Genomic DNA, 16,675 nt, shown 5'->3' with positions numbered 1-16,675 from the left:
ATCGGTGAGAGGGGTTGCCACTTTGGAGAACCCCCGTACAAACCTTTTGTAGTAACTGCACAACCCCAAGAACCCCCTTAATTGTGTGAGGGACTTAGGTCTAGGCCATTCTTTGATAGTGGCTATCTTCTCCTCATCCACGCTAACTCCTTCGACATTAATCTTATGCCCTAGATATAGGATTTCCTCCATTCCAAACTCACATTTGGAAGCTTTTGCATAAAGTGATTCTTGCTTTGGGATCCTCACTGTTTCCTCAATATGTTTGAGGTGCTCCTCCCAAGTCTTGTTGTAGATCAAAATGTCGTAAAAAAAAACTAGTAAGAATTATCTCAGTTGCTTGTAGAAAGTATGATTCATACATGACTGAAATGTTGTTGGTGCGTTGGTTAGACCAAAAGGTAGAACAAAGAATTCAAAATGTCCATAGTGACACCGGAAAGTTGTTTTGGGGATGTCCTTCTCCCTCATCCTGATTTGATGATATCCTAATCGAAGAATGATCTTGGAGAAATATCAAGCTCTGTGTAGCTCATCTATCAGCTCATCTTTTCTTGGGATTGGGTACCTGTTTTTGATGGTTTTCTTATTCAGTGCTTTGTAATCAATGCACATCCTTAGAGTGTCATCTTTCTTTTTAACAAGTACCACTGACGATGCGAAAGGGTTGGAGCTAGGTTGGATGTGTCCCATAGCCAATAGTTCCTTAATGGTTTTCTCAATTTCTTCCTTATATTTGTGAGGGTGGCGATAAGGGGTGGTGATGACTAGTTTTGCCCCATCCTTCAACTCTATAGTGTGTTCAAACCCCCGTTTGGGGGGCAAACCTTGGGGAATTTCTCCAAATACCCTTTTATACTTTTTCATGATGGGTTGGATGTCCACATGAATGGATTTCTCATGAGCATTGCTCTTATCAAGTATCATGCATTGGGCCACCCATTCTCCTTGATTTTTTTTGAAAATTTGCTCCATTTTTTTACATGAAACCACCTTTGGACTGCCATCGGGTAAGCCCTTGAGAGTAACTTCCTTCCCTTCATGCTGAAATCGGATTGTTTGGTTTGGGAGATCGAACGTGAAACATCCCCGTGAATAAATCCATGGAGTCCCCAATATGATATCTATGTCCAATGGTACCACGTAGAGATCTTCTTTTACCAGATAGCTACCTATTGTGAACTCCAGCTTAGTTACCAACTTAGTGCATTGTATTCTTGCCCCTGTGGTTGTTGCTGCTTTGAACCCTCTGAAAGTTTGTGTGGGTAATTTATGTTGTTTGACTACTCTTTCATCGATGAAGTTATGGGAGGCTTCACCATCCACAAGTGTGAATACCTTTTTCCCTTTAAGCGAGCTCTTGATTCTGAACAGGTTGTGCTTAGCAGCATGGGTGATCGTAGCAACTATGACGTGATCTTCTTCCCCCAATCTCATTTTTTTTGTTGGGCGGCTCTTCCTCATCCCCTTATGATGGGGCTTCTATCCTGTGAGCCCGACTTTGGCATTTATGACTTCTCCCTTCATATGGTTTTAGGCATGTAAAACATAGTCCCTTTTTCTTAAGATCCTCCGAGGCTGAGCACATATGACCCTTCTCTCTCTTTCCCTTGCAATAGGTACAAGATTTTACAATGCCTTCTTGGTCGTGTTTACCGTCCTTGGGTGGAGTTTTGGAAGAGCTACCAAAGGATTTGGTCTTATCCTTGGGTGAGCTTTCTTCAAATTTCATAGCTTTTTGTATAGCCTCATCTAATGTTTGGGGCTCATGTGCACTTACTATGCTTTTGATTGATCCCCTCAACCCTTCTATGAATAGGTAAGTAAGCCTTTCTGGTGTTAGACCCGGTACCATCACTGCTTCTTTCTGGAATTTTGTGGCATAGTTTTCAATAGTCCCCTGCTGCCTTAGTTGGGTGAGCTCTCGAAAGTACCACTCGGGATGCTTTTGGTCAAATCTTTTTATAAGCTTTTGGGTGAACTCATCATATGTGTTTATAAGCTGATGTCCTTAGGTGATGAGGCCATGGTGCCACCACTCATGGGCAACTCCAGAAAGATTAAGTATTGCAAATTTAATGGCATTGGAATGAGTCATGGGGCTGAGAGATAGATAGGTATCCAATTTTTGGACCCATGACCTAACCGATACATTTCCCTCCCCATCAAAGTTAGGGATGGTCACCTTACTGAGTTTGTTTTGAAGTTCTTTGTGGGCTGGAGGATATCTTTCATTTTGACCAAGTGTCTTTAGTTTGGCATCACAATAGTCTTCGAAGGTTACAAGATCTCGTAGTTCGGGATCCAACCTATGGTAGGCTGCCAGAATCTTATCTACATCTTCCATGGGTTTTTCATGGTTATCATCTCTTATGGGCACCTCCTCGTGTAGGAATGAAGGGCGAGTGGGCCTTGAGCTGGTGTCTTTTGACGAGGTGGGGTGGTGGTTTTCAGAATGATAAGATTGGGCTTCTTTGGCATTATGGTTATGTTTTGGAGGGCCTGAAGGACAAGTTGGTTGTTCCTCTCATTCTATTCAATGAAGGCTTGCATGGTTCTTTCAGTTTGTTCCCTTAGTGCTTGAGCAGTTTGCTCCATAAAGGCCCTAAGTTCATTACTAGCCTGTTCACTTATGTTGTTGGCCCCTTTTTTCCTTTCTCTTTCCAAGGCCCTAAGGGTTCTTTGGCTCTGTTGCATCAACTATTTCCACAGAGTGGCAGGGAGGAGGCTTTGATACCATTGTAATGAACCTTGTTGTACCCACCTTGCCTTCCTGATGATTAAGATCAGACTCGTTACTCCAAAGATTTGATTTGGGCAATAAGTCGTCTCTAGGGTTCCCTGCAACGTTATAGACGTCGCAATATAGATATATCAGCAATAATAGTGAAATTAGTTACATAACTGTTACACGAAAACATGCCCATTCATTAGGTTGGGGACGCTCCAGGTCGACTGACTACCCATTCAAACCCATCCCGTCTCTTAGGGCTCATAAGGTTACCTAAGGATGGGTCCAGCGCTCCCTGGCTGGGACCCCATATTCTAAATGTGCTAACAAATAGAAAGCAGTAGAAAGATAACAAATGTCTACAAAGATTAACGATTCCAGAAAATGTGTTACTCAGTCATTATTTATTCATCTCGTTAATTGGATAGTTGGTTAATTACATCTGGTTTATTTTCAGAATACATGATTATCATTTACTATTATTCTTTCCTTAGTTCGTAAGTATTGCTTGTGAATTATTTTTATCTTTCTGTTGATTCTTAGAGTACCTCTTACGATTTATACTTGAACCTAACATTGCGGGTTGTATTATTTGACAGGGAAGATATCCTTTAGTATGTTATAGGTTTGATTAATTCACAAGACAAGAATATTCATTTATCGATACAAATTTGTGATTGATTAGCAATAAATCTATTCAATTACTTTGATTATGTTTATTCCCATTGATGCAGAGATGAGTTACAGAAAATCAGATGGAATTCAATTTGCATATTAAAACATAAAGATAACACATGGATGCTCTGTGATACCCAAACAAACTGGCCTGGGAATGCGCCAGACTGTCGGTGATGGGGAGGGGGTTGCTCTATACGACTAGGCGTTGGTTCTTCATCGCTGGGAAGAACCAACGACTCTCCCTCCGCATTGTGCCAGCCTGATACATTCACAAGCTATCTCGTGGGTGGTTTAAACATGAAACTAAAGTATTATCATAGCTGAGTAACAAGGTTACCTGTTTGCGGGTTCTCCTTGCGATTTCTCCCTGTCACCTCCTTCCCCGTGATTCTCTTGGTGTGCGTCATTTATACCTTATAAAACCACGCGACCCCCTTGGAAGCATGGCGTCTTTTCCAGAGATGACTTGGGGATGATCGCATCCTTTCCTTAATAACACTAGTTAAGGTGCAAACACATTTAATCGGTTAATATAATTTTATTAACTTGAATAGTTGGAAAATATACATTTAGAGTTTTTCTTCTAATGATTCCGCTGTCCACACGGGGATATGACAACATTGAACACTTTTTTAATAAGACTAGGGGTAAAAATCATCCACACGACAGATTCACGAAGAATTGGATATAATAGGAATTTTTTTTTTGGAGATTTTCGCTTATCTACATAAACCTATGGTGTTTATGCCCTTGCAAAAAGTAAACTGAGGATTGCAATAGAGTTGTGTCCTTGGGTTGGAGAATCTCGTCGTGTAAATCCAATTGTTGCAATTAGCCGACGATAGAAACTATAGATGGCACACATGTAGCTTTCCCCTGACCGACAGCAATATAACTAGACATAAGTAGATTTTTATTGAAGTGTTCAACTTGTCAAGGCTAAGTTGGCAACAAGCATTAACCATATGGTAAAAATCCAATTTCAATTATATAAATAATATATACCAAGTGCAATATGAAGCGCAATTTTTTAATTTATCTAGCAGACTATAACATCAACTTAGGACTGTGTAGACATAATCCATTGCTCTACAATATTCATAACAGAAATTATATTTTGTCTATAAACCTAGAAATGTAAGCTTGATATCGTATCATGCATTTCTATTGATTCCAACACCTGTTGGACTGATACAGCAATAAAAAATAATCAAATTGAACATTTAAAAAGCATTTGAATATCTAATGCTCCAAATTTATTGAGATCTGTTCAATATCTTATGGTCAAAGCATGTCTTAGTTTTCTGAACTATTTGTTGTCAAATTTTCAAGCAAATCATAACCGCTAGGGGAAATAATTTTCCATGTGCGCACGAAGGGATTTTAGTTAGTAAGTATTTCATAATGGCAAAATGAAATATGCAGCCATTATTAATGTAAGAGTTCCATTCCATTATTAATGTAAGTATTTCATAATGGCAAAATGAAATATGCAGCCATTATTAAAGTAAGAGTTCCATTCATTATTAATGTCAGGACAAGAGACCTGCTAGAAAGTTTTGGTTCTATGATTCTAAGGATTGCTTCTAGGTTGAACATATATTTTTGAATTATCTAATTTTAAGAAAGACTGTTAATGGCAGATTGAAATTCTGCTATTTCTTTTGTAATTTTGTTAATTTTCTATATAATATCAAATCTCTGGCTATGCGTATTTCATAATGGCAAAATGAAAATGCAGCCATTATTAATATACGAGTTCCATTCCATTATTAATGTCAGGACAAGAGACCTGCTAGAAAGTTTTGGTTCTATGATTCTAAGGATTGCTTCTAGGTTGAACATATACTTTTGAATTATCTAATTTTAAGAAAGACTGTTAATGGCAGATTGAAATTCTGCTATTTCTTTTGTAATTTTGTTAATTTTCTATATAATATCAAATCTCTGGCTATGCCGTTTACTGACCAAAAAAAGAGTTCCATTCCATCTTTAACCCCATTTTTGGAACATGTTTTCAAAATAAAATAAGTGGACACATTTAACACTCCAGAAATGCAGCAAACTCCGGAAAAGCATGATAAAATATAACAAGCATGATTCTAATGCTTGCACAACAAACTCCAAGAGATAAATAACATGAGGTCAAGCATTCCAATGATTTGCCAATTTATGCATAAACCTAGAAACTGGAGGATAATGTGGCCCCCTAAATCAACATGCAAGATTTAGCTTGGAATAAGCAACAAGTAAAGATTATACATTCTAGCTGGTCACTCTTTACATGATAATACAGTTCTTACATTCTTGGGCATGGAAAACTTTATACCAAGCTCAAATATCGTTCTCCAAGAGAGCAGTCCATAAATTTTGCCACAGCAAGAGCCAAAGTTGGATGATTTATTGTCACGCAACGGAACTGACTGCATTAGTCTCTTTTTTATTCTGCGTTTATATACAATTCTTAAAGGAAGCTTTGAATATCATGCTTTCTATTCATCTTCTCCTTCTGGAGCTCTGATGTCCTTAGTTGGGCCCTGAATAACAGGTATAAACATTCTCAATTATATGAACAAACTAGCACCTAATTTTCAACAGCAAGCCATGAGTAACTAGCAACATGACAAACCCTACATATTTCCAGACGAATAGAAATAACATAAACTCACCACAATGCAAACATAAACATAATGCAAATCGGGGTCCTCAGTGTCAAAATCTGGACCAAGGCTTCCATCATCATCCACTGGAACAGGTTCGGTTACTGCCAAGGATGTAGTTTCCAATGCTCTTCGAGACCCTGGTTTAGCTGCAGAGAGCAACCATTGTCATTATTTTCGATATAAAGAATCAATAAACAGTCACATACAACTAGTTATTGAAAATTTTAATTAATTAAATTTCACGTCTCCTAGACCCTCAATCCATACTCCATTCAATAGTGAGAAAATATAATTTGTAATAAATCCAGCTTACAGGAATAGCATCACCAGGAACTATACAGCGAAAATTGCAGAGAGAAGAATACAATAATTAAATACTAGTGGCAATGCCTAAAGATATAAATATTAAGTCAAAATATAGGGAAACAAGAAGAAACAAAGAAATCTTTAGTTTACAAATATTTGCTTCCTCGGTATAAGTTATACCTCAGCTTAACCAGCATGACATTTCTCTGTTGGAAAATCTATTATGCTAAGAGAAATTTTATATTAATATAGTTCTGCAGTTTAGTCTAGTGTTTTTCTTTTCCTTTTTTCTATTTTTTCCAATCACTAGGAAATTCCTGTCCAAAAGACCAACTTAATTGATTTGAAGGGGTATTTCGTACCTCTAAAAGAAAAATTTACAAAATTTATAAAAATAAATTGATGCTCACATAGTCTTCATTTTGAGTACAATACTCTATTAGCTTTGCATCCTATTAGCTTGGTAATCCAAGCAAGTTATCCTCCCTAATGCATGTTTGCCCCTTTTAGCAACTGAAAGTTCACGCCTTGCAAATTACATTGGACAAAATCATGTGGGTAAACTGAGAAGGTTATTCAACACCAAGCATCCTTAGAACAAGTTCGAATGTTTTCTGGAAGAATTTGTACAATCTGTAATTTCAAAGTCAGATTCATGATTCACTTGAACACCCTTGTAGGCTGTGAACTTCGTACAAACTGAGCATTCCATTGTGGATTAAACAAGGCTTGAAATTGTAACAAAGGACCAAAGGATGTGGATGATAAAAACAGTCCATATCAATCTTTCCGGACTTGTAAAAATGCATGGATACAAGCCCGATTATCTGAAATGGCATTTAAAACTTGTACGGCTGAGACTATGACTTGGTAGTATGGTACAGAGCCAAAAATAACATAAAAGTGAAGATGGTGAGCAATCCATCACAAAGCATGGATGGCAAGCAACCAGGTTCACAGATGTTGGTAGTTGTTTCTGAACTAACCCTGTAACATGTGCATGTGTAACATTCAGATAACAATTCAAAATCCTCTATGCCATCATACATTCTAGGATTGGAACTCCATTTCATAGGCCCGTGTTTCCAAGGCCTTGACAACCAACTTGGACATCCTAGGATGGGAACTGGTGTCCCTCAAACAAAACCTGGAGAATCCCTTCACCTTTTGCTTAAATAATTGGGGACACCCTAGTTTCCCAAGGACATCAAGGCATCCCACCACACTTGTACCTTTTAAAAAATCTTGGTTACTAGTTTGGCTCTACAACCTTGTTGATTTAGGTACAATCTATTTTGGGTCCAGATCCTACTTCGGTGCAGCCAGGGTGCAGTTAGGTTTTAAAACTTCCTTATGGGTTTAGACCAGACAAACAAAGAACCCACGATGAATTTTGATGCATTTTTCTACTTCCACGACAAGTTACACAATTTTTACTACTTTTGCTTTTCAAGTCATAAAATCAAATCCCTAACCCTAAAGGAAACATTGTTGGGCATAATTTCATGCTTACTGCTATCCAACCAGATGCGATTATGACATCATTGTCAGCATTTCCCTAGCAATCACACCAATTTATTCATGATAAAATCATGCAGTAGCCAATTCTTTTTGAAAAGCAACATTAAAAATATTAAGAAATATGTATATTTTTGTTACTAGACTGCAAATATGTAAATATTTTTATTTCTATATGTTTCAGTTTGACAAACCCAACCCCCCCCTAAAAAAAATTGACTGAATCCCTAAAACATTACCAAGTTCAGTAACTTAGTAAAAAGCAAAAATAGGGGGAGAGTTCCATGAGCTTGCTGTGACTGAGATAAAGGTTTATCACAAAGAGTACAGTGAAGCTCACCCAACTGAATTTGTGACATATGATTCTAGTCAATCTTTGCAATAACTAGGAAGACTCTTTCCTCACACAAACTCCACTTAACCAAAACGTTTTCACAAAACAAAATGATAAATATCAACTCCTCGGCATCCATTTTGCCATACAAAAGCAAGAAAATAGACATGAGGATGTCGCTTGTTAGAAGCAAGGAATAAAACATGCAAACACAAATAAATGTCAAGGATATATTGAATAAAAAGCAAACTCGTGATCTCATCTTATTGATGGTGGTCAAATGCAAATAAAGATATCCTTATCCTAGTATCCCAAGGATGTCAAGGCATCCCACCACACTTGCACCTTTTGAAAAGCAAAACAAAAATTAAGGTTCTTGTGAGCTTCTTGTGACTAAGATCAATCCAAGAAAGTAGAGAGTAGAGTGAGGAATCTAGGTGGTCTTCAAAATTTAAAGATGGAAAACTGATGGTGCCTTATTGAATTTGTCACGTGGTTTTGTTCCATTTGTGTGGGAACTGTGAGAATTATTTCCTTGATTCACAAACAAAATGATAAACATCAACTCCTTTGCATCCGTTTTGCTATAGAAATGCAAGAATGTAGACATGAGGGCACCACTTGTTAGAACTTAGAGGCAAGGAATAAAAACATGCAAACATAGATGAAAGTTGAAACCTATTAAATAAAAAGACAAGCTACCAAATTGGACTCAGGTACAAATATGGTACACCAATACAACAAAAAATAGGGGTTTAGATACATTTTGGGTATGTCCATACAAAAAACAGAAAAATTATACATCTAATTTAATATAAATAAACAATATTAATATGCTGAAATGTCTATAAATCAAAATTAATTTAATAACATAGTATATGCATCTTAATGGCAAAATATACATATTTAACTATAACCATAAAACTAAAATATTATAATATAAATAAATTATAAATTTTAATATTGATATGGATATAACTGAATTTTAAATTAAAGGTTGGGATGCACCAAAGATTCTTCAGCAAGACTATGAGATAGTCGCATAATATGAAATCACATCAAGCAGAGAGTTCCTTCAATGTTGCAATTTTTTACTTAAAGCTCAAGTTGAAAAATCTAGGGAGAGTTGCATTTGGCATATTTCGGGTCTCCTATGTTCTTCGGTTGCCACTATTGAAGAAAACCATCATGTTTTTCAATGTTCATCACTGTTCTTTCTTTTTGTCGCGCATGAAACCAATGAGATGGAAAACATGATATTGTATAGGTTTGTGAGGATCAAAGACTCAAAAAGACAAAACAGAAATGCTTTGAAATCATTTATGGAATTGCATATGAATTGCACATCATGCCCTAAAGTCATCCAAGTCCGTTGGGTGACGATTCCAAACATTTCAATGGTGAAAAATATGAACCTTGCTTAAATCTGCAGATGATTCGAACCAAATTTCAATTCTAAAATGAATCATACCTGAAATCAGCCTAAAACCCTATTGATATAATAACCTAATAAAAAAGCAAACTCGTGATCCTTAACCTACATTTGAATATACAATGGGTGAGATCAAAGGTATACAAGTTCATACAATTGAGTGAGGCCATTTGTGGGTCATTTCTAAAAGGGGAATCAAAGCCTAATCCAGAAAAGAATAGTGCACCTATGCTACCTCATAAAATAGCAAAATTTATAAAATAACAAGAGGATGCAGATATAAGAGTTGTCCTTCGAACAAGCAATCCTTTTCATGAGAGGAAGCGAGTCATGGAAGCCATCTACTTCTCCATATCATTGCATCATCTGTGATGTTGAACTAGAGAACCACCAACTTTTTGGTAGGAATGAAAAGCCCACTAATGTGAAGAGAGAAAAGGGATCATTAGAGGGCATTTCAAAATGATATTAAAGAGTCTGTTGATAAAAAAATTGCAAGGTCCTTGAATGGCTTTTTATCACTGTATTGGAAAGATATGGTTTGCAAGGTAAATGAATCTCCAAAAGGGTACATGGGACCAGGTTACGAGAAGATGTGCAACACCTTATTGTCAAGGAGGTCAAATAATAGAAAGTTCATTGGCTCCCATTAGAGTGTCACAGAAACAAATAGGAGTGTCCATCATTTCAATGGATGGAAGGATGCAAGAAAAAGGCTATCAATCAATGTGATTGCAATGTTCTTAAAAGGGCAATGTTTTCGAAAGTTGTGGATTGTGAGGAGCAAATGAAGGATGCACAATTTGATGATGTCATCCTTATATAGTGCATTTAGAAAGTAGATCCTCAAATATGTTGTCCAATTCAAGACAACGCAAAGAATTATAGAGCAATTCATATGTTGGTTTGAAAGACATTGAGCAAGAAGCAACCTTTCTTATTCATCAAAAACACATGTTAAATAAAACAAAGACAAGTCGGTTATAATCAACCAACCAACAACAACCAACAATTAGTTGGTATTGTGTAATAAAAAGCTACTAACAATCCGTCCTTATTACATCATATGCCCAAGAGAGAAAAATCAAGAAAGTTTGAAAAGCTTTGGACTTCACAACTGCAAGAGATTTGATGAATATGTCTGCACACCACTCGACTCAAACAAAACTAGAGCTAGACATTATGTTGTTGAACAAGCTCACAAATAAATTAACACTAAACCTCAATATGCTTGGTACACTCATGAAAAACAGGATTACAAAAAAAGCTTCAGCACACACTGATTGTCACAAAACAAAGTGGCAAGACCTGTCTCAGGAACACCCATACCTGTCAAAATGTGATGTAACCATATTGCCTCACAAACAACTCCACTTGTGGCACAATAATCTGCCTCTATGGAAGTGCGAGCAATAGTGGTATGCTTTTTGCTTCCCAAGATATCAGACCAAATCCCAAAAACAAAATGAAGCTTGGAGTAGACTTCTTGTCATCCACTGAACCTGCATAATCTACATCCATGTATACACATGAAGAAAAATTTGCATTCTACTTGCATTCCAAGCCATATGTCACTGTACCGCAGATGTATCACAAAACACTTTGCTGCTTTCCAATGAACAATCTTAGGTTTCTGCATAAACATAGAAAGATAGTTGATAGCATAGTTGATATTCGGCCTGATATAAGTCAGGTAAATAAGAATCCAGTCAACTGATGATAAAGAGTAGCATTCACCTTAAGTGATGGATAACAGCAGTGAAAAGTTGCAAAACTTGTCTGCATGGATGTCAACAGAGGATTGCAATCTTCCATTCTGAATTTCTCAAGCAATGTCTTAGCAAATTTCACCTGAGAAACATAAATATGATTCTTCTGTTGCCACACTTCAAGTCCAAGACAATAATGCAGGAACCCAAGATCTATAATGTTGAACGATCTAAGATCATTCTTTGTAGCATCAATCATCTGTGGTGAACTTCTTGTGATGACCAGATCATTGACATACACAATCAAGATAACAATCTCCCCCCTTGCACTTCAAGGTAGATTATTGGGGTCATAAGGATTCCTAACGAATCCATGGGGATGCTCATTGATCCTGATGTACTATGCTCGAGGAGCCTATTTAAGATTGTAGAGGATTCAATAAGTCTGCATACTTCATATTGTTGGCCACGTGCAACATATCCCTCTGGTTGAGTCATAGAGATTTCTTCCTTGAGATCTCCATTAAGAAAGGCACTCCTGACAGCCTTAACATCCATCTAATGAACTTCCCAACCAAATTGAGCTGTCATCGACAAGACCATGCAAATAGTCTAGATGGAGGCAAAATTTTCATCATATTCAATGCCTTTCTTCCATGCATAGCCCTTAGCCACAATTCAGACCTTGTACTTATCAATGATCCTCAAGACCCATTTGCATCCAATAGCCTTCTTCTCTAGCAGAAGATCAACATAAGGCCTGATATTTTGCATCCATAGCTTCCTTCCAAAGTGGTGATTCAAGACCTTGATGAATTGTTTCTTGTTCTGAACTCTAAATAACTATACACATGAGAGCCAAATTGACCTCTTCATGAGACTTTTTGTGAGTATGGGGCCCAATCACAGATGGATTTGTAACTGCACCACCTTTAGCATCCTTCATCCTAGCATGATACCACTTAGGAATTTTTTATGTGCACGAGAGATGAGGATGGAGGCAATGAAAGAGGGGGAAATTTATCCAATGGAAACAAAGCCTCTTCTTGTGCTTTTTCATCAAGATCATCATCTTCAGGTTTAATGATCTTCAGTGTTTCAGAACTAGTAGTACATGGTGAGGAAGAGGTGTTGCATCCTGTTTCCTCGTAAAAAACATCATCCCTACTAATGTACACTTTCTTTGTTAATGCATCAATAAGTCTAAATTCTTTTGATTCTCAATTGTACCCAAGGAAAATGCATTTCAAAGACTTACCATCCAATTTTGTCCTTTGTACCTTGGGAACATGCATGTAAGTTGTACATCCAAAAACTCTAAAATATGAAATGGTGGGCTTCTTACTAGTCCAAGCTTCTTTCGGAGTGAGATTTTCAAGCACTTTGGTGGGTGATCGATTCAACAGATACACTGTTGTGTGAGCTACTTCAGTCCAAAATATAGGAGAAAAATCTGCATCTTTCAACATACATCACACCATTTCAAAAATAGTATGATTATGCCTCTTTGCAACACCACTCTATTAAGGTGTGTAAACAATGGTCAACTGACTTTGAATCCCATTCACTGGAAGATCATTGAAAACTCCTTACTTGTGATTCCCACCCCCCCCCCCCCACTGTTTGATCTTTCTGCAAGGGCTCAAATTCTTTGAATTTCCAAAGTGCTTATTTTTGTGAGCCAAACAATAAACCCACATTTATATTTAAAAATCATCCACAAAGTAGAAAATACCTAGCATTATTATGACTTGGTGGCATCGGTCCACATAGATCAGCATGAACCAATTCTACGGGACTTGAGGCTCTATTCTCTATTGCAAGAAAAGGACCCCGATACTTTCCAACAAGACAATGTGAGCAATGAACTTCCAAATTCTACACTGGAGGAAGTTCTCACACCATACCTCTCTTGCTCAATGCAAGAAGATAACCAAAACTAAGATGACCAAAACTATGATGCCAAAGTGTTGTGGATGCAGTTGTTTTCACTACAAGGGCCTTATCTTCATATGTGACATCAACAAGTTGAACCATCTTGCCAACCTCTAAAGCACGAATGACAACTTCGCCATTTCTGAACTTATCCATAATGAGAAAGTTTTTCACCTTTGTGGCAATCAAATTCAACTTTCAAGTTGTGCTCTAGTAAATGACTAACTAAAAGAAGGTTCTTTGTGATCCTTGTAACATATAGAGCCTTCGTAATTTTGCACTTGTGATTTTTGAGGAACAAAGATATATCTCCAATCCCTTAACTTCATATGATGTGTCATCACCAAGGGATACTTTCCGATAGGAGGTGGACAGAGTGAGATCACAAAACCACTCTTGCTCACCTGTCATATGTCTGGATGCACCACAATCTACATACCAGACTGAACTGTTTAAAGTAGAGGTCTTTGTTTCAGTAGCATACAAGAAATCCTCTTCATCAAAATCTCCTATGGATGTAGCATAAGCATGTTGTTTATTTGGATTTTTATACCAATGCGGATTCTTCTTCTTGGAAGGCTTCTATGGCTTTCTATGACTAGATTTCATTATTTGCATAGGAGTTGTACCAACGATCATTGAGATCATGTCCTTTTCTTCCACACATGAGGCATTTCTTTTTCCTTGTAAAAGAGTTTTCTTGATTTTGTTTTGATGACTTTGATAGACCATTCCAACGTTCAAGTTGTTTTCCCTTTGCTTTGCTGCAAGGGCCTAATTGTCTTGGGAAATTGATGTCTCACCATGGATTGCTTCTTCTTGTTGAAGCAAGTTTACCAACTCTTCAAAGGATGGTTTTGTACTTGCCACATTGAGACAAGTGACAAACACATGAAACAAAGTGGGCACTGCTTCAGCCGCATCCAAAGGGGTTCCCTTCCCAATACTCCACCTCACACTCCAATTGCGACTACCAGTGCCAACCCCTTATCCCGTGATGCGTCCGATACAGAGATAGTTCCGAAGCGGCTGAGGAGCCTCCCCGTGTTCAAAACCTTGGAAGGTTTATATGAGATCATCAACACAAGTAGGGCTCTTGCATGGAGGCAACAACTTCATCAAGTCAAAATGGCAAAAGGAGAAACAGTCATATCATTCTTCATGAAGATCTCAAAGTTGAGGGATCAACTAAGCGCCATTGGAGATCAAGTTGTGGATAAAGATCTTGTCATGTTAGCACTGAATGGCCCTCCTCATTCTTGGGAGCTATTTATTCAAAGTATGTGGGAGATCCAAATTGCCTAAGTTTGATTGTCTTCGTGCTGATTGCATCCAAGAGGAATCTAGGTTGGCTGCAAGGGGAATTGTCAAAGGCTCTCAAAATGAAGACGATCATGTTCTTACCACTCAATCTACTAAGAAGAAAGGAAGAAATTGGAAAAAAGGCAACTTCAAGAGGAATAGAGATCAAAGATCAGAGTTTGCACCTGATGCAAAGAAGAAGAAGAAAGATCTCTCCCACATTCAGTGCTTTAGATGTGACAAGTTTGGTCACCATGCAAGAGATTGTTTGACAAGGCCTAAGCAACAAATGGCAAACAATAATGAAGTATCAACTCAAAAGGAAGCAAAAGACAACTCTAATGGATTCCTCTACATATCTGCCTTATCAAGTAATGTTCCCACGAATAGTAACACCTGGCTAATTGATAGTGGAGCTTCTCGACACATCACAGGCTATCGACAACATCTTTCAGATTTGGTGGAAAGGGAGTCTAACCTTCAAGTGATCATTGGAGATGATGCACACTATTCAGTGAAAGGATTTGGTGCTACATCTCTCAACCTAGAGTCTGGAATTCCCCTTCATCTAAGTGATGTCTTATTCATGCCAGGAATCAAGAGGAATCTTGTATCTATTTCAGCCTTGGAGGACAAAGGTTATCAAGTAGCATTTTCAGAAGGGAGAGTTCTTGCATGGCCAAACAACTCCAACATCAAGACTGCACGTGTTATCAGGAATCAGCATGAGAGTTTGTACAAGCTTTCCAATCGTCCAATTCAAGCTCTTCTACATGACTCTTCCAATTCCAGCGAACTATGGCATAGAAGACTTGGTCATCTACATTACAAGACTCTTCCATCATTGGAGAAGACGGTTAAAGGTATTCCTAAACTTAGTCATGTACATGATGGTACTTGTAGAGGTTGTGCCATGGGTAAAAATACTAAGAGTCCATTTCATAGCAATGAAAGTAGGTCAAAAGAAATATTAGATCTTGTACATTCTGATTTATGTGGTCCAATGTCAATGGCATCCCTAAGTGGATTCCTGTACTATGTAATTTTCATAGATGATTACTCTAGGAAGACTTGGATTTATTTCTTAAGGTCTAAAGAGTCTGATGAAGTCCTATAGGTAAATTTAAAGAATTTAAGGCTCAAGTAGAAAACTTGTCTGGAAAGAGAATTAAAGTTTTAAGGTCTGATAATAGAGGTGAATACACCTATAGAAGCTTTCGTGATTTATATATTGAGGCAGGAATCAAGAGGGAGTTTTGTGTCCCTTACAACCCACAGCAAAATGGGGTTGTTGAAGCCGCAAAAGCCATGATCCATGATCCATGATCAAGACCTTCAAACATTTCTTTGGGTTGTAGCATCTAGGAAAGCAGTATATGTTCAGAACAGAAGTCCTCATCGAATACTGCAGAATTTGACCCTAGAAGAAGCCTTTACAGGAGTTAAGCCTGAAGTCAGTCACTTGAGAATCTTTGGTTGTCCAGTATATGTCCATGTACCTAAAGATAAGAGAACCAAGTTGGAACCTTCTGGCAAGAGAGGAATTTTTGTGGGCTATAGTGAAACTTCTAAAGCCTACAGGATTTACATTCCAGGTCAAAAACAGATAGAGGTTAGCAGAGATGTTACATTTTGAGGAAGATGTTGCATTCAAAAAATCTAAAGGTTCATGCATGGAGATAGATGATCAAGAGACTCCTCAAGACATGATCATACTCCTGAGATTCAGAGGGAGTCTACTGAACTTGAAGCGGATGATGATCCAATTGAACCCTTGGATCCTACTGATGGGCCTAGAAATATTATTGTGAATCGAAAAAGACCTCTTTGGGCAAGGAACACTATGCAGGAGGCAGAAAAGTTTGTGGCTCCTAGAGGCACATTCAGAGAAAGTAGAAGACCACAAAGATTCTCTAGCTATGTTGCATTGATGTGTAATCTTATTGAGACTGAACCTTCCAGTGTTGAGGAAGCCTCAAATCGGCAAGTATGGAAAGATGGTATGGATGAAGAATATCAATCCATTATTAAGAATGATTGTTTGGGATATTGTACCTAGACCTGAAG

At 37.7% G+C, this 16,675-nt stretch overlaps 1 protein-coding gene across 1 annotated transcript in view; it reads right to left on the bottom strand.

Moving 5' to 3' along the window:
- Positions 1–5,465: 5,465 nt before the first annotated feature.
- The window catches only part of LOC131066305 (uncharacterized), an 89,503-nt gene continuing 78,293 nt past the window's right edge, over positions 5,466–16,675 (bottom strand). The window contains exons 8-9 of the mRNA XM_058001035.2: positions 6,079–6,218; positions 5,466–5,946 (exon numbers count right to left, since the gene is read on the bottom strand). Coding sequence (XP_057857018.1) covers positions 5,902–5,946; positions 6,079–6,218 — 185 coding nt within the window. The 3' untranslated portion in view covers positions 5,466–5,901. The remainder of the gene's footprint in view (positions 5,947–6,078; positions 6,219–16,675) is intronic.

This window comes from Cryptomeria japonica, chromosome 8 (genome assembly GCF_030272615.1).
Source record: "Cryptomeria japonica chromosome 8, Sugi_1.0, whole genome shotgun sequence".
Lineage (NCBI taxonomy): Eukaryota > Viridiplantae > Streptophyta > Pinopsida > Cupressales > Cupressaceae > Cryptomeria > Cryptomeria japonica.
Note: the sequence above shows the minus strand (reverse complement) of the source record. Positions and strands in the feature narration are given on the sequence as shown.